General features: G+C 36.8%; 5 protein-coding genes across 8 annotated transcripts; 3 read left to right on the top strand and 2 right to left on the bottom strand.

Annotated features, from left to right (window-relative positions):
- The first annotated feature begins 3,559 nt into the window (after positions 1 to 3,559).
- On the top strand, positions 3,560 to 6,476 carry LOC104758160 (uncharacterized). Its single transcript, XM_010480984.2, has 4 exons — positions 3,560 to 4,140; positions 4,236 to 5,150; positions 5,691 to 5,765; positions 5,873 to 6,476. The coding sequence occupies exons 1-4, from the start codon at positions 3,913 to 3,915 to the stop codon at positions 6,095 to 6,097; spliced, it is 1,443 nt and encodes a 480-aa protein (XP_010479286.2). The 5' UTR covers positions 3,560 to 3,912; the 3' UTR covers positions 6,098 to 6,476.
- A 770-nt stretch (positions 6,477 to 7,246) lies between these two features.
- Positions 7,247 to 9,885, top strand: LOC104758159 (putative DNA-binding protein At1g48610). The gene is made up of 4 exons (XM_010480983.3): positions 7,247 to 7,690; positions 8,082 to 8,578; positions 9,170 to 9,232; positions 9,535 to 9,885. The coding sequence occupies exons 2-4, from the start codon at positions 8,087 to 8,089 to the stop codon at positions 9,619 to 9,621; spliced, it is 642 nt and encodes a 213-aa protein (XP_010479285.1). The 5' UTR covers positions 7,247 to 7,690; positions 8,082 to 8,086; the 3' UTR covers positions 9,622 to 9,885.
- An 84-nt stretch (positions 9,886 to 9,969) lies between these two features.
- Positions 9,970 to 11,897, top strand: LOC104758157 (putative phosphopantothenoylcysteine decarboxylase). 3 transcript variants are annotated; one of them, XM_010480979.3, is made up of 3 exons: positions 9,970 to 10,276; positions 10,459 to 10,798; positions 11,410 to 11,897. In XM_010480979.3, exons 2-3 carry the CDS (start codon positions 10,472 to 10,474, stop codon positions 11,701 to 11,703), a joined length of 621 nt encoding a protein of 206 aa, XP_010479281.1. In that variant the 5' UTR covers positions 9,970 to 10,276; positions 10,459 to 10,471; the 3' UTR covers positions 11,704 to 11,897. The 3 variants fall into 3 exon arrangements, with proteins under 3 accessions (XP_010479281.1, XP_010479282.1, XP_019095277.1); XM_010480980.3 differs by having other exon boundaries at positions 10,145 to 10,276; positions 10,440 to 10,798; XM_019239732.2 differs by having other exon boundaries at positions 10,167 to 10,276; positions 10,462 to 10,798.
- LOC104759843 (phosphoethanolamine N-methyltransferase 2-like) lies at positions 11,818 to 14,178 on the bottom strand. Its single transcript, XM_019239007.2, has 10 exons — positions 14,047 to 14,178; positions 13,804 to 13,941; positions 13,585 to 13,728; positions 13,373 to 13,477; positions 13,130 to 13,271; positions 12,783 to 13,063; positions 12,515 to 12,676; positions 12,367 to 12,420; positions 12,219 to 12,293; positions 11,818 to 12,123 (listed from the first exon to the last, which is right to left on the bottom strand). Exons 2-10 carry the CDS (start codon positions 13,900 to 13,902, stop codon positions 11,836 to 11,838), a joined length of 1,350 nt encoding a protein of 449 aa, XP_019094552.2. The 5' UTR covers positions 13,903 to 13,941; positions 14,047 to 14,178; the 3' UTR covers positions 11,818 to 11,835.
- A 483-nt stretch (positions 14,179 to 14,661) lies between these two features.
- LOC104758158 (surfeit locus protein 1-like) lies at positions 14,662 to 16,318 on the bottom strand. 2 transcript variants are annotated; one of them, XM_087495730.1, is made up of 5 exons: positions 16,024 to 16,318; positions 15,791 to 15,882; positions 15,473 to 15,705; positions 15,058 to 15,235; positions 14,662 to 14,961 (listed from the first exon to the last, which is right to left on the bottom strand). In XM_087495730.1, exons 1-5 carry the CDS (start codon positions 16,169 to 16,171, stop codon positions 14,662 to 14,664), a joined length of 951 nt encoding a protein of 316 aa, XP_087351856.1. In that variant the 5' UTR covers positions 16,172 to 16,318. The 2 variants fall into 2 exon arrangements, with proteins under 2 accessions (XP_087351856.1, XP_087351855.1); XM_087495729.1 differs by having other exon boundaries at positions 14,662 to 14,958; positions 16,024 to 16,249.
- Between the last annotated feature and the right edge of the window lie 469 nt (positions 16,319 to 16,787).

Genomic DNA, 16,787 nt, shown 5'->3' with positions numbered 1-16,787 from the left:
GTAAATTGTTTACACACAAAACATGATGCAGAAAAGTACGCGTTTGACGCGCCAAAACATCCGCCTTTACATTTGCATTTCTAGAGATAAATGATAAAGAAAAAGATGAAAATTCATCTTGTAGCACATTTATTAAAATCAAAACCTATGTTTAATAAATATAGTTTTGCTTTCCGTGTTCAATGGTCCGAAGCAGGAAAAAACAAATTGGAGTATTTTTGTTAATTTAAAATATTTGTTTTATAAATATACCTTTGTTTTTCTTCTCATGTCTTTGGATCTTAATAAGGCGGCTAGCAATATAGTGAATGTTTTGCTAATATATTCCTTTAAATATTAACTATTATCTAAACAAATATTTTATGAATTCATATCATAATAAAAAATCTGCTGTAGCTCATTGGATATAATCCTTATCTATGTTTCATATACATGGATTCAAATTTGAATTACGGGTTCAAAGTCCGGCAGCGAAAATTCTTTTTGTTTTATTTTTACTTTAATTAAGCATATCTCTTTATAATTTCTAAGAATGCATCTACAATAAAGTGAATGATTTGCTTAATATATCTCTTAAAATATTCAAATATATCTAAATATATAATTGTAACGCTAGGACTGCCACATTTCTTAGTGACCGCATTTCTATTCTCAGCCTGTGGGGTTACTCTATCTGATACCCAGTTTGCTACGTCGAAGAGGATTTAAAGACTTGTTTACCGATCCAACAAATCTCCATGTGATATTTCCCCATTTTTTGTCTTCACCTCAGTCATATGATTTCGACAATCACTTCTCGAAAGGTCACCCATCTTAAAATTTTCACAGCTCTAGCACGTTTAAATGTGGGGTTCTCTTGAGATGGTTGACCAAAAATATAGGTTCACTTTAGTGACATAGGTGACCAAATCAATTCTTTTAAACATTTTTGCATGCACCATCATATTTCGTGAAACTAAGCTGTTACAATATTTATGAAGTAGTTCTAATCAAATTCTATGGTTTAGAAATATGGTTTTCAAATCTGGGTTCAAAGCCCGGTAGGAAAAAAAATTGTTTTAATATTTTCTTAATTAAAACTCTATAATGTATCATGTTGTTTTTTGCCTTCTGGTTCTAAAAAAACATCTAGCAACATATTGAATGCTTTGCTAATATATTCCCTAAAATATTCAACATTATAACATATATAGTGTTTTTTCTCATGTCTTCCGTTTTAAATAAGACACTTAACAACAAAGTATTTGCGTACATAATATAACCACAAAATATTTGCATATATCTATATATATACTTTATAAAATCATATAGTAATAACGAAAGATCTCCTGTAGTATATTTTTTGTCAACAAAAGAATATCTTAAACGAGCCAATTGGATTGTAAACTGTTTACATACAAAACATGATGCGGAAAAGTACGCGCTTGACGCGCCAAAAAATACGCCCTTACATTTGCATTTCTAGAGATAAATGATAAAGAGAAATATGAAAATTCCTCCTGTAGCACATTTGTTAAAATCAAAACCTATGTTTAATAAATATAGCTTTGCTTTCTGTGTTCAACGGTCGGAAGCAGGAAAAAAAATTTGGAGTATTTTTGTTAATTTAAAATATAGGTTTTATAAATATACCTTTGTTTTTCTTCTCATGTCTTTTTTTTTTTGTCAACCATTGGGCCACAACTGGCCGGCCCATTAGCCAAACTCCTACATTCGTAGGAACCGGGACTCGATCTCGGGTGTGATGGTGCCTTCTTCAAATGGACTTACCTCCTGCCACTGCACTAAGGTCACTTCACTTTCTTCTCATGTCTTTGGGTCTTAATAAGGCGGTTAGCAACAAAGTGAATGTTTTGCTAATATATTCCTTTAAATATTAATTCTTATCAAAACAAATATTTTATGAATTCATATCATAATAAAAAATCTTCTGTAGCACATTGGTTATAATTCTTATCTATGTTTCATATACATGGATTTGAATTAGGGGTCAAAGCCCTTTAGCAGCCACCTTTCTTAGTGACCACACTTTTTTTTTTGTGCACCAAGATTTTATATCATACTAAATCAACCTCCAAAGAGGGAAAGTTACAAAGGGAGGAATCAAAGCTAAAGCTCCCTGATCCAAAACAAGATCAATAACCGAATAAAAGCAGATAGATTGATAGAACAAAGCAATCCTAACACATCGACAATAACTGAAATTGTTGAAACCTTGATCCTTGATAACAATAAAGCAGATAAGTGAGAAGACACTTTGGACAACACAACATACCTGAGATGAGATGTTGCACGAGATTGAGTCTACCCCATGGGCAGATAAAACAATCCACAATTGGGCTGCAGCGACAAAGGTGACAGGACACCAAGCTGACAAGCTAACGAAACCATCAGAGAAAGAAGTTTCTGGGAAGCACCCCTTAATAACAAATGCTGGCCGCTCAAAACAACAGCAGCAGTTGAACCGCCACAGAAACAAGTATGGCGATTGAGTGCTCTTCACCAAAAACCTGGAAAAAGAAGCAGAAACAAGGTGGAGGATAGAAGTATATCCAATCCATTTAGGGTAATGGATATAAGTGTATCCAAATAGTGACCACACTTCTATTCTATGGAATGGGAACTAAAGACACTAGAAATACAAAGAAAATATTGTTAAATCGGGATCAAAAGGGGACACAGATCTTTAAACTAATTTTTTTTGGCTTCACATTCGAATTATCACCACTGCTTCCATGCTACTGCTAATGATACTCTTGTCATTGCCGGTGAATAAATAACAACCATCAAATGCTTTTCAATATCAACACTCTAATGTCGCCAAACTTTATTTTACAAACTACTTGACGTGGAGTCTTTAGATCAACGCTTTGTTCGATAACTATGAATGCGCAAACTATCTTGATGACTCCACCACTGCGCCACCAGTAGCAAAAACAACCAAAACCAACGAGACGATCATTGTCAATCCAAAGATTCCAAACTATATTTTCTAAAAAGACAAGATAAACTCGTGTACATTGCTTTGCTTGATTTTATCACCTCTATGATGCCACCAACTCCTCCGAGATCTTGGACATTCTTGCCTCGACGTTTGCCAAACCGAGTCATGGCCATACATATATGATAGTTGAGGAATTAGCTCAAGCAATTTAGAAAGGAGAAATTTCAAAGTTTTTCGTAACCAATCAAAAAATAATATCTACCAACATTTATCAGGTGCTAATTCACATCATAATTTATCTTTAGAAATCAAAATTATTAATCGTTTTAAACAAAAAAAATGATAAATCTTATTTTAAAAGAAAGTTAAAACATAAGAACATATCTCAAAAAAATTGACGTGTTAGAAACTCAATTAAATAAAATTATTAATCTTCCCAACAATTGTATTTGGATTATGAGAATTAAATTAATTATTATTCGATGAAAAAAAACTTATTAATCTTATTCTAGAAATTAAAAAAATGTATTGGTATGAAATAATTTTTTTTCAAAACTAAAAAAAGTGTTTATATATTACTTTAATATGGTTAAATAGAAGCATAAAAACTGCAAAGAAACACAAAACTTAATTTTTATAAGTAAAAAACAAAACGCCACGTCATCGATCCGTGTCGTAAATCAGCACCAAAATACACTTTCAACAGTCAGATTTAAACTACTCTAACTCTTCGCAACCTTTCGTCATTCTCACATCTCTCTTACACACTCACACACCACTCTCTCTCCTCCAACCTAACTTTTTTTTTTTTTTTAATCTTCTCCTTCCACAAATCTATTTTTTTTTTATTTAAAGTTTTATCTGAATTTAAAAGAACAAAAAAAAAAAAATCCTAAAAATCAAAAATCTCATCACCTTCTCTCCTCCTTGCTCTGTATTTTTGGTTGGGTTTTTCTCTCTCTAAATCCATGGATCCTTCTCTCTCTGTAACCAATGATCCTCATCACCCTCCTCCGTTCGCCACATCTTTCCCTCCTTTCACCAACTCCAACCCTTACGCCTCTCCAAACAACCCCTTCTTCGCCGTCCCGCCGCCAAACAACAACCATCTGTTCCAAGCTCCGCCGCAGCATCAGCAGCAGCTAACATCTCCGGCTCCTACTCACCCATCCTTAAGCCATCCTCCTTACTCCGACGTAAAAGCTCATCTGACTTCACTCTTACATTTTGACTTCAAAAAAAAAGTTAGGGTTTTTTAAAAAAAAAAAATTAATTTTTGATTTTTTTTCAGATGATTTGTACGGCGATTTCAGCGTTGAACGAACCAGATGGGTCAAGCAAGCAAGCGATTTCGAGGTACATAGAGAGGATTTACACTGGGATGCCTACAACTCATGGTGCTTTGTTGACACACCATCTCAAGACTTTGAAGAACAGTGGGATTCTTATGATGGTTAAGAAGTCTTACAAGTTAGCAGCTACTCCTCCTCCTACTAGTGTAGCTATTGCTGCTGCAGCTACTGGTCTTGAACCTCCCAGATCTGATTTCTTAGTCAACGAGAACCAAACTTTACCTGATCCGGTCATGCCTTCTTCTACTCCTCCGACTCAGAAGCGTGGTCGTGGTCGACCTCCAAAACCAAAACCCGATGTTCAAGTTCAACCTCAGACTAACGGGAAACCCACCTGGGAACAACAAACTGAATTACCTGTTTCTCGACCGGAGGTGGTACAGACACAGCCTCCGCCTCCACCTCCGCCACAGGTACAGATACAGCCACAGGCGCCGGTTAAGAGACCACCGGGTCGTCCTAGAAAAGATGGAACTCCCCCGACGGTGAAGGCTGCTGCTACGGTTTCCGGCGGTGTGGAGACTGTGAAACGAAGAGGTAGGCCTCCGAGTGGAAGAGCTGCTGGGAGGGAGAGGAAGCCTGCAGTAGTCTCAGCTCCAACTTCGGTGTTCCCGTACGTTGCTAATGGTGGCGTTAGACGTCGAGGGAGACCAAAGAGAGTTGATGCTGGTGCTTCTTCCTCCGTTGCACCACCGCCACCACCACCAGTTAGCGCGGGGAGTGGAGGGGTGGAGGTTGCAGTCAAGAAAAGAGGACGTGGACGGCCTCCTAAGGTCGGAGGTGTTATCAGGAAGCCTATGAAACCGTTGAGACGTTTTCCTCGTTCTGGTAGACCCGTGGGACGACCCAGAAAGGTACAATTTTTTTCTGTTTTTGTTTTCAGTGTCTCTGCCATCTCTATTATAACAAATTGATTTTTTCAAATAATCTAAGAGTCAATATAGATAAAGAGGAAAAGTTGGAACTTTTGTCTTGTGAATAAATGTCACTTTCTTTCCATTCTGAACATTGTCTCTTTCGAGCGTGTGAGTAGTAGGAGAGTATCTAAATTAGTTTCACAGTGTTTAAATTATATTCGTATCTCTGCTTTTGGCCTATAATTATATCTGGTTTTTGGTGTACTATTAATTTAAGACGTCTCCTTGTTTGGTAATCAAGAGCAAGTGGTTGGTAGCTCGCTTTATTGTTTCAGTTGATGTGTGGGGAATTACATAGGAACTACCTTCTGAGACTGAGACACACGTCCAGCAACTTGTGTTTTTCTTTAAATTTGGTTAATCAATCAAAGTTAAAGAATTTGTGTGTTTCCAAGTCTTTCTATTACAGTTTGCTGGAACTATTATATTGATGAGTTATCTGATTAAATCTTTTATTACTGCGTTTTATAAACATAGAATGTGGTGTCAACGGGAGTTTCTGGACGGCAAGATGGTGACTATGGAGAACTTAAGAAGAAGTTTGAGTTGTTTGTAAGTTATTATTATCATCTAATGAACAGAAATACAATATTATTGGTCACTTCTTGGTTTCTATGTTTAATTGCTTATGGCTTGGTTTGGATGTCTCATTTATGCAGCAAGCGAGAGCTAAGGATATTGTTATTGTGTTGAAATCTGAGATGGGAGGAAGTGAAAATCGAGCGGTGATTCAAGCCATACAGGACCTGGAAGGGTTAACGGAAACAGAGACATCAAACGAGCCACAGCACATGGAAACGGTGCAGCTGCCAGACGAGGGACATGTGCAAGGACAAGGGCAAGGACAAACAGAAGCAGAGGCAATGCAAGAAGCTCTGTTCTAAAGAGAACCTTGACACAAAAAAGCTAGTGGTGATGATGGTCGTGTTGTGTGTTCCATGGAATATTTAATCTTATAAGGAGTGTTTGCAGGAGAGATTACAAAAAGAACAATGGAATGATGATTGTGTCTTTAACCAAACAACAAGGAGAGGTAGGGTAACGTCTGTAAAGTGAAGTAGGATGTTACCATTGTTTATGCTCCCCCATCTCTCTCCATCGTCCATATCTGTGTAGGCTAGTGCTCTTTGTTTCCTCATGTTTTTTTTAGACTCACTCTTGCTCTTGTTCTATTTTGTCTCTTTTAGGCTTTTTAGAAGTTTGTTGTTGATGTTTATCAAACCGCTTATGTAATTTTTAATTTTTATGACCTCGTCCCCCACTTTTATGATGCGTTCTTCCTTTTTCTTAAAACCATTAAATTAAATGTTGCTTTACTTGAACTTCGAAATCCGGTTTATGTAATTACTGCAAATATTAGGTAATAGGTAGTAGGTACAACTGTTTTCACCTTCATCTTTTTTTACTCGAAACACACCATTTAATAAAATGATCCATCATCATCTACTCGGTTTTGACTTAGGTTTTAGTAAAACTTTCGAAAGATCAATCTGGTGGATTCTGTTGATATTCAAAGTTTGTGGAGTAGAAGTGGTTTCAAGATCATTGCAGCATATATGTTTTGTAGATCTTGGAATATTTAACACCTTGTAGCAAGTTGGGCATAGATGAAGAGGATGATGTTTTGGTTTATGACTCTTTTACAACACAGACAATGGGCTTCTTCACTTTGAGCTTATATGACTAAAAACTTTACATGTCTTTGTGTTTTACTTGTTTAAATTGTACCCTTTTTTTCTATGTTACAGTTAATGACACTCTAAAATGGTGTCTCTATTGTTGGTATAAGTTGTAATTTGAAAGCAATAAATAATATGAAATACCACTTAAGTAAAAAAGGAGAAAAGAAAACCATTTTTTCAATACTTTTTGTCTCCAAAAAAATTTGAATTTGAAAAAAAAAGCAGGGTACATTTCAATTTTGCTTTTTTATCAACTTTTTTAGAAAAAAAAAAAAAAAAGAAATCACCACCAAATTTGCATATGTACAGTTGTATAATTGGCATATGTACAGTTGTATACAACAAGGTTTCTTCATTTTCACCTAAACATTAAAAAAGGATTTTAAAATATTATACAACCAAAAATTTTAAATTAAAATAAATCCAGCAACCCCTAAATATGAAGTGATTTATTTTTTTTTAAATCTATAAAAAATTAATTCCGATAAAACAAAAATTATCGATAATATAAAAAAGAGAAGGACTAAAGGCGTGGACCCATATCGGTTGACGCAACGGATTCTGAACCTCTCGGCTCGTTTGTTTTCTTTTGCTGCTCTTTCCCAGACTCCAAGCTCCAGCCATGGTCACCTTCTTCTTCTAACCGCGATAACCATCTCTCTCTCTGTCTCTTTCATCTTTCTTCTCCGTCAAGATTCTCCTCGCCAGTTTCTTTCTTCTTCTTCTTCCAGAATTTTTCAAGCTTTCTTTAGCATTTCTCATTCGCGAATCCTTCTCTCCCTGAGCTGAAACAAGGTACGTACATTTGCGAAAACCCTAACTTTTCTCAAAAGAAAAAAAAAACGAAATCTTTTCCTTGCTGCTACGCGAGAGACTCTGAATCTGTACTTTTTACTATCTTCGTTTCTAGATTTTGGCTTTTAGCGATGAAATCGAGCTTATAAGTCTTTGAAATCTTCCATTGAAGTCTGTTTTCTAGGGTTCCGGTTCCGATTAATTCTTCTCTGAGCTTGAAATCTGCATTTTACTAGCTTCATCTCTAGATTCGTGGTTTGTGATATCGAAATTGAGTTTTTTTTGGTTGTCTAGTCTTAAGTTTAGTCTCCGTTGAAGTTCGTTTTCTAGGATTTAGATTCCGATTTAACCGCCGTGTTTTCACATTTTTTTGTCTGATTCGGATCTACAGATCTCATGGCGAGAACAGCTTCTTCTTCTCCCAGGAGGAACACAGTTTCCGAAGCTCCAAGATCCGATACACCCGGAGATCCGTCTGGCGACAAACCTCAACCTGATGTCTCCGGCGTCCCAGCCACTGATGTTACTGCTTCTTCTTCTCAGAAACGCGGCCGTGGTCGACCTCCGAAGGCTAAATCTGACTCCGGTGCCGTTTCTGCTGAGCCGAGTAAGAAACCAGTTGGTCGTCCGAGGAGAAACGCAGCTCCAGCTGTTCCCACTGCGTCTGTAGCTGCGGCTGTGAAGAAGAGGCCTGGTAGGCCAAAGAGGTCTGTGACGGCGTCTGTGGTTACTGCTGCTACTGGAGAGGGTTCAAGAAAACGAGGGAGGCCAAAGAGAGATGACGTGGCGGCTGCAACTGTTTCAGTGGCTCCGGCTAAAAAACGTGGACGGAAACCTAATGTTGAAGTAGCTGCTGCTGCTGCAAAGCCTGTGCGCAGGACTAGGAAGGTATTATCTATGTCAACTTCATTATCATTTTATCCACAAAATGTCAAAAAATGATTTAGAAAAAGGTGTTATACCAAATTACATCATTGTTCTTAACTGTTTGTTTTGCGTAGATATAGTGTAGAAATAGTTCAGGGAAACGTGTTATTTGATTCTTGTCTTTAATGTTGTCAATTTAGAAAAATGTGTATCTTTATCTGGATTTTGATATATTTTCCAAAATCTTGATTGTATAATTTTGTAAAAACGGTCGTATACTATTTAGTTCTTCTTGACTGTTTCTTCTGCGTAGAGTGGAAAAAGTTCAGAGTAATGTGTTTATTTGTCTCTGGTCTCAAATGTGGTCTGTTTATGAGTGCAGAAATTATTTGTATTTTTTTGAAAAACTTATCTGGATTTGGTGTATTTCATAAATCTTATTTTTTTGTATAATGTGTGAAATGAAATTTTGATTGGTCTATGTGGTAAGTCGTTATCATTTCATTTGAGTAAATATCTATCTACAAATGTTTAGTTCATGTAAGACACAACGATGCTTATACAACTGTGTATACTTATGTCAAAATCGGGTTTTCTGTGCATGAACAAAAGAGCACTTCAGTCGCACCGGTAGCTGCAGCCCCAGGAGATCTCAAGAAAAGAACCGCACTCTTAGTAAGTCAACTATACCCAACTAGCTTCTTGGTCAACATTACTGTATTCCTGGTAGCACTATCCTTTGCATCAATTTGGTTTAGACATTATGTATGTATGTTGTGTGGATCACAAAAGATGGTATAGCATTAATATTCGAGAGAATTGTACATTATCATCTATGCAGTATCCCTTAGGAGATGGAATTGAATGGTCATTTGGTTGGTTTTTAAGATGGGGTTGGGTTTTTATTGTATATATAGTTTTCAGCTAAAAAAGAAAGAATCTGATAATAAAGTTGTTGAAATTGAAAATTGTTGCAGCAAAAGAAAGTGAAGGAAGCTGCAGCCAAGTTGAAAACAGCAGTTACAGCAATTGACGAGATCCAAGCGTTAGTGGCTGGGATGTAAAAGGCTATCATTTGACTTCATCTACATTCGTTGGGAGAAAGACTGATTGGTTGATGTTTGATATTTCACATTAGGATTGTTTGTTTGTACGTTCGTTGAGATTTGCTATCAGAGGTTAAATCAGAAGAGTGTTACTTAATGGTCCTTGTGTAGCTCTGAGATGTAGGGAAACTTTTCCGATTAGATTTGCTACGTCTTTGTCGTCAACAATTTTAACAATTCATTTTCGTTTGAGGTTTATGAAATTTGTTTGGAGATTTAAAAGAGGGCTTTATTTGAAAATCATAATTCTGAAACTCTCAAATTTTTAGTGTAAATTCACATTTTGAACTAATTAACCGGCCAATCACATTAAATCTGTAGATAAAAACAACACTACTGCATTCTCAAAAAAAAGAAACAACATTACTGTATGTGTAATTCCCTAATTTGGGTGATTGGATCGTATACTATCGAAATCTTCTTGTTCCTAGTAAGGCCCATTTCTGCCGACTCAGTCAGTCAACGACTAGATTGACCACTGACCAGTGATAACTTCTCTGTCTCTCCCGTCTTTGTTTGAAACTCAAAACAAAACCCTCGCGGCATTTTATTTCGATTTCTCTCTCCTTCAGTTAGGGTTTCTCGCAGATTCCTCCTTCCTCGGCTTTACAAGGTAACGTCTGTAACAACAATCCATTGATTGATTCTCTCGTTTCGCTACCGATTTCACAAACTAGGATCGTTTTGATCGATTTCATGTAACATCCATGTTCGAATTGATATATATATATATATATATATATATATATATATATATAATCGACCGTGTGTGATAGATTCGATCAATTTCTTCAGGAGATTGTTAGAGATGGAGGCGGAGATAAATATGCAAGTGGATGATGATGTAACAAGGAAGCCTCGTATCTTACTGGCTGCAAGTGGAAGTGTAGCTGCGATTAAGTTCAGCAATCTATGCTATTGTTTCTCTGAATGGGCTGATGTCAAAGCCGTCGCTTCTAAATCATCTCTCAATTTCGTGGATAAACCTTCTCTTCCTCTGAACGTGACTCTCTATACTGATGAAGATGAATGGTCTAGCTGGAACAAGATTGGTGATCCCGTGCTTCACATCGAGCTTAGACGCTGGGCTGATGTTATGATCATTGCTCCTTTGTCTGCTAACACTTTAGGCAAGGTATAACAAATACTATTCTCATTAAGATGGATCTTCCCTGTTTTAGTATTGGATAGTAGTGTGGACTCTAGAGTAGCTGCAGAATCATAGGCACTTAGCTGAAGAGCTAAAGTTGGCAATGACTTACTTCTATCTTGATCATATAAGTATCGCCATTAGCAGATACATCCTTGTTACAAGGTTGTTTGATAATACCAGCTATAGTCTAGAGTAAGTCCCTGGGTCATATTATTGTCATCAAGCAACAGAACCATATGCAAATGCAAAGTAGTGTGTATCTGAAGAACTTAGAGTTAAGTTCTTTGGCTCCATATTCTTTGCTTTTTTCAAGATCCTAAAGTAGCGCTATAGCTGAAGATATAGCTTTTACAAATTCTGGAGATTGTTTGCTTCTAATGATCTAAATTTACTTCTCTTTTGTTCATTTATATGTCGCCGCTGTTCTGAAATTTTTGTTATCTTTGGGTCATATTCTTATCATCAAGAAACAGAATCATATGAACTGTAGCGTGCGTAGCTGAAGAAGAAGATGTAGAGTTTAGCTTTTTGGCTCCATATTTTTCTGTTTCTTCATGATCTAAAAAACTCTTGTTCTTTCTCTTTTTTTACAGATTGCTGGTGGGTTATGTGATAATCTGTTGACATGTATAGTAAGAGCGTGGGATTATAGCAAACCGTTGTTTGTTGCACCTGCGATGAACACTTTGATGTGGAACAATCCCTTCACAGAACGGCACCTTGTGTTGCTTGATGAACTTGGAATTACTCTCATTCCCCCCATCAAGAAGAAACTGGCCTGTGGAGATTACGGTAATGGCGCAATGGCCGAGCCTTCTCTGATCTATTCCACCGTTAGACTGTTTTGGGAGTCCCAGGCTCATAAACAAAGTGATGGAACCAGTTGACTCTTACTTGGACATTAATTCCTCTCTTGTCTGTAGAGTCATATATTATCACTCATCCCATATCTTTTTTTTTTTCTTTCTTGATTTTACTGAGAACAAGCCTAGCTTGATGAATTCTCTGGAGAATAAATCTCATGCATATATTTTTAAATGTCTATGAAAATCAAAGCAATGCAGATTTTGTCCGTAACAAAGACTGGAGTAGAAATCGAACAACACATTTCTTTCAATTTGCATTTCCAGGATAATATTGAAGTGTAGAGAATCACCAGAGGATAGGTTATAGAGATTTGTGGGTAAAAACAAACATGGATATGATGCAGCCTTCTTGTTGGCTGTGAATAATCCCCATTTTAGTTCATCAGATGCAGCCTTTCGAAGCTTTGCTGTCCATACTCTTACAATGTCATTGTAATCCCCCTGTAATAAGATTATTGAATTGATAGGAGAAATTAACGCAACACAAAGGTGTTTTAGGCAATGTATTTAATAGTGAGAAATGTTTTTCTTTTTACTTCTGAGAAGTCGCTGATGTATTCTTCCTTTTCGTTCTTCACTTTTTCTAATTCACGCCTGAGGACTTGTGCAAACTGCAATAAATGGTTATGTTTAGAATCAGCATTTTGAGAAATGTGTATACTGTAAAATGTATGTGGGAGTCACCTGATCAGTACGGTCCTCAGCAATCACATCCTCAAAGCCTGCTTCTTTCAGCATCTACAGGTATAAGATTTCCATGAATCTATAAAAATAAAGTGTCCCCTCAATTCAGAAAATGATGAAAGGTTTGATGAGGAAAAGAAACACAAACGTTTCCGTAAGCTTGAACACCATGGAGATCATATCGTCTTCGTTCCATGTACGCTGCGACTTCAAGAGACGGAGTTCCAGCACTTCTGCAAAAGTCGGTGATGAGAATTTTACGGCCTGGTTTAAGCCACTTGAAGAATTTCCTGAATAGAGCTGGCTTGTCCTGAACAAAGAGACAAATGATGCAGAGGATCGGATGATTACCCAAAAAAGCATCTTCAAGAGTGAAAAAGAGGAGATATGTTGTGTGTAGTAGTTTTGCTTTATACTTGGACGTGCAGAAAAGTGTCACGGCTGTAAATAACATCGAAAGAATTGTCGGGATATGTTTTCGTGGTGCAATCCGCGACTTCAAACTCGACTGAGCATTTGAGTCCAATGGCACGCTCCAGCGCGAAAGAGATCATGTTGACCGATAGATCAATTCCAACAACATGAACATCGAAATTCTCAGCCATGTAGAAGTCACCTCCACCAATACCACAACCAACATCTAGAACTTTCTGTCCAGGTTTAAGGTCCATCTTTGCCACAAATTCTTTAGTTGTCTCTGTTAAGGAAACCAGGAACTTAGACGCATGTCCTTATGAATATAAGAGTTAAAAGATGGAATTACCAAATCCACCAGTGCTATTATATCCTTCCCCAAAGACACGCTCATAGAGCAAGATCCCACTAGACTTGTATTGAACATTGTCCAAGAAACGCTGGACGTCCTTGTCATTCTCCAAGCTAAGTTTTTGCCATATCCAGTAAATCTGCCAGCGCATAGAGGATCTCTTGTAACTCTATGGGATCAATTTGATCCGATCAAATGATAAGGAGAAACTAAACTCTCTGATAAGGGAAACTTTGTTACCTGATTCTGCTTGTTCTTCACATAAGCCCCAATGCTTTTGCAGCCAACCATAGAGAGCTCAAATGATTTTCCAGAAGCATCACGTGTCTGACATTCTTTGAAAACCTGCATTACATTACATTGTCACCCCATGTAGCTAGTCTCACACTCGTGTACAATATATAAAAATTTAGATCTCAGTAACATAAATAGTGATATGTAAAAGATTGAACCTTATAATAGAATCTTGGTTCACGGTAGTGTGTGGGGTTTGATTCACGCTTGCTGTACCTAGATTGATGGAAGCAAGACTCTCTGAAGAATATGTAGCCCCCTGGCTTCACCCATCCAAGCATTCTCTCTGCCATTAGTGCCACCTGCAATCATCATTATCCAAAAGATTAGTTCTTCTCTAGAAAGTCAAAAAGAGTAAAATAAGAATCAGATTTCACCTCTTTATCAGAGAGATACATGAGCAACCAGTTTGAGAAAATCAAGTCGATAGATCCATCAGCGATTTTCAAGTCTGGAGTTGTTACATCAGCGCACATAAACTTAACGTTCTTGTATTGCCCATTAACACTTTCATTCTGCAAAAAACAAAACATCACCAAATAAACAAACATGAGTAGCCAGCCATGGTAACATAGAAACTTTTTTTAACATAACAACAGCTAGCAAAGTAGTAAAAAAACCTTCTGAATGGCGCTTTCGATGAAGTCAAGGGCTATAACTTCACCAGCCTTTTGAGCCAATTCACCAGTGAAACGACCAATACCAGCTCCAAGTTCCAGCACAGACTTGCCTTCATATGATGGGACTAAAGAGAGTACCTGAACCAAATAAACACATTAGCTAAGTTCATTTTTATCACCATTTTTTGAAAGGTGAGTATGTCACACGTTCCTACACTTGATTAGAAATATGAAAGAATCCATAGCTAAGAGGTGTAATGAAGCTCCAAAAACTGCACATATAAACAATCACGCACACCACCATTAACAAAAACAAAAACCAGTAATTAATGAGTGAAATAAAGTTGAAGTTATGTTGTTAACTACCATAACACTGTGTGGTAGTAATAGCCCAGTGGTAAATCTTTACTAAGAATCAAGTTCTGAACGTCTCTCGAAGCTGGATAAGGTTTACTTTCATCCATAACTTTGTATGTATTCTCTATATACATTGTGTCCTCACCAAATCCCATGGAGCTCCAAAAACTGCACATATAAACAATCACGCACACCACCATTAACAAAAACAAAAACCAGTAATTAATGAGTGAAATAAAGTTGAAGTTATGTTGTTAACTACCATAACACTGTGTGGTAGTAATAGCCCAGTGGTAAATCTTTACTAAGAATCAAGTTCTGAACGTCTCTCGAAGCTGGATAAGGTTTACTTTCATCCATAACTTTGTATGTATTCTCTATATACATTGTGTCCTCACCAAATCCCATGGCTTGAGCCAGTTTAGGAACATCAAGGTAGAACCACGCAAGCGACCTTGGATAATTTACTAGAGTATATACGCTTGGAGTTTCATTTTTCCTAATCACACCAACCACTTCCACATGCATAGCCCTAGGGCCCCTAGAGACATAGTCCTGCTAAAAAAAATACCACACAAAGCTAATCTATATGATATGATCGAATTATACAATGAAGGATTGAGTACTTTTTAAGTTTATGAAACGAAGACCAACCTCAGCCACTATTGGGTTGTTAAACTTATACCAGAAGTTCGACAAGAGACTTTGATTATTAGCTTTTCTAGACTCATTTGCAGTAGAAACAACTATGCCAGTACCTAGAGATTCTAGAGACTTTTCATTCCAATCCGAAGGAACCCATCCGCGATTTACTAGAACAGGGGACTTCACACTAGTAAGTTAGTAACACAAGGAAGAAGAAAATTTTATTAGAGCATGTTAGTCTTGATTTTTTATTGCATTTGAATGCAATCTTATTAGTATCAAAGTCCAAATAAAGAAACGTGCAAAATCTGCAGCTAGTCTAGATGTTGCATCCAAAGACATACACAATCAACAACTTAATACACAAGTAGCAAGATATTTGAATAATCTTAGATGATATATATTGAGATCACGAAGTCCTCACCTATTTGGTTCATTTGGGATTGGCAAAAGAGGTGTAATAACATAGAACCCATTTTCGGAATCTTTAGACGACTTGGATCTAGGCTTTGGACCAACATAGATTGATCTTTTCACATCGAAAACGCCTTTGCATACAACCCGTTGAAATCCTAACTCATCCACATTCATCACTGTATTCAGCTTCCTTGGTTTCGCTTCCAAGCATTTTAGTCTGACATCCACAAGTTTCTTGGCCTTGAAACAAAAGAGTGTGAACAAGTTTCTTTAGCAGAACTACACATATATCGGATAGGTTAATATATAAATGAAAATCACAGACCACTTCTGTTTGTTGGGACTTATACGCCTCCCCGATACCGTAGCTAATGGATGCAGCCAAGTACCATAACCACACTGACCCTACTCTCCTCTCTGCAAACATTTTGAAAACAAAATTCCATCTTCATCCTTGAGAATATATATATATATATATATATATATATATATATATATCACCCAGATTGAGAGCTTAATCAAAAAATGGGGCTTAGAGAGAGCACACGTGATACTTACTTGCAGGTGGTTTAACCGAAACAATCCATTTGCTCTCAAGGTTGGAAGTTTGTGGAGCAGCAGAGAGATTGCTAGTCGTAGAAAATGAAGAAGACCTGTGACTGTGAGAGATCAACCTCGTTAAAGTCTTAGAGAAGAGTTTTGCCATCTTTGTCTCCTTCAAGATTCTTCTCTTTGTCTCCTCCAAGTCCAAGATTCTAAATCTTATAATGACGACGACGACGACTCGACGAGCTTTGACCAACTCTTTATTTAATGTTTTATTTTCTGATTTATAAAGCACATGGCACCAACTTATAAAATTATTATCATCTGTGTTGCCGTAGGTGGAAATATTTTATAACAACTATCGAAAGAAAAATTATAAACAAATTAGAACTTTCAACAAAATCTAAAAGATTTTATTGTTTTTTATACACATACAGAAGATTAAAGACAAAAACAGACAGTTTCCAAAATCAAACTTATAACTTGCTTTTACAAACCCATTCTACCAAAATCTGAAGAAACAAAAGCTATAACTATACTACTATATATAGTCTATAGGATACATACACTTAAAGTGGCCAGAGAAAAAGAAAAACCCTTTAGAACAATGAGGTGTCTAAATTGGTCTTAGTGCAGATGATTAGCTGAAGGAGAGCTTAGGCATTCAGACATTGTTCTACAATCTATTGTTGACTTGTTGTCTACGTAATAAGGTGATACGTTAATGACCCTGCAAGAAAATAAAAGCAAAACAGAGTACACATGTTGATTACTTG

Source organism: Camelina sativa, chromosome 17 (assembly GCF_030686135.1).
Source record: "Camelina sativa cultivar CO46 ecotype springtype chromosome 17, ASM3068613v1".
Taxonomy (NCBI): Eukaryota; Viridiplantae; Streptophyta; class Magnoliopsida; order Brassicales; family Brassicaceae; genus Camelina; species Camelina sativa.
The sequence above is the reverse complement of the archived record's forward strand: the minus strand, read 5'-3'. Positions and strand labels throughout refer to the sequence as shown.

Excerpts from the sequence above, each read along its gene's own strand:
- LOC104758160 (XM_010480984.2), top strand. The coding sequence starts at position 3,913 with ATGGATCCTTCTCTCTCTGTAACCAATGATCCTCATCACCCTCCTCCG. Across the intron at positions 5,151-5,690 it reads CCGTGGGACGACCCAGAAAG|AATGTGGTGTCAACGGGAGT; the intron begins GTACAATTTTTT and ends TTATAAACATAG. Across the intron at positions 5,766-5,872 it reads AGAAGAAGTTTGAGTTGTTT|CAAGCGAGAGCTAAGGATAT; the intron begins GTAAGTTATTAT and ends TCATTTATGCAG.
- LOC104758157 (XM_010480979.3), top strand. The coding sequence starts at position 10,472 with ATGGAGGCGGAGATAAATATGCAAGTGGATGATGATGTAACAAGGAAG. Across the intron at positions 10,799-11,409 it reads CTGCTAACACTTTAGGCAAG|ATTGCTGGTGGGTTATGTGA; the intron begins GTATAACAAATA and ends CTTTTTTTACAG.
- LOC104758158 (XM_087495730.1), bottom strand. The coding sequence starts at position 16,171 with ATGGCAAAACTCTTCTCTAAGACTTTAACGAGGTTGATCTCTCACAGT. Across the intron at positions 15,883-16,023 it reads TTCGGTTAAACCACCTGCAA|AGAGGAGAGTAGGGTCAGTG; the intron begins GTAAGTATCACG and ends AAATGTTTGCAG. Across the intron at positions 15,236-15,472 it reads ATCCCAAATGAACCAAATAG|TGTGAAGTCCCCTGTTCTAG; the intron begins GTGAGGACTTCG and ends CTAACTTACTAG.
- LOC104759843 (XM_019239007.2), bottom strand. The coding sequence starts at position 13,902 with ATGTGCGCTGATGTAACAACTCCAGACTTGAAAATCGCTGATGGATCT. Across the intron at positions 13,064-13,129 it reads TAATAGCACTGGTGGATTTG|AGACAACTAAAGAATTTGTG; the intron begins GTAATTCCATCT and ends TTTCCTTAACAG. Across the intron at positions 12,421-12,514 it reads GTGTTCAAGCTTACGGAAAC|ATGCTGAAAGAAGCAGGCTT; the intron begins GTTTGTGTTTCT and ends TTATACCTGTAG.
- LOC104758159 (XM_010480983.3), top strand. The coding sequence starts at position 8,087 with ATGGCGAGAACAGCTTCTTCTTCTCCCAGGAGGAACACAGTTTCCGAA. Across the intron at positions 8,579-9,169 it reads CTGTGCGCAGGACTAGGAAG|AGCACTTCAGTCGCACCGGT; the intron begins GTATTATCTATG and ends CATGAACAAAAG. Across the intron at positions 9,233-9,534 it reads AGAAAAGAACCGCACTCTTA|CAAAAGAAAGTGAAGGAAGC; the intron begins GTAAGTCAACTA and ends AAATTGTTGCAG.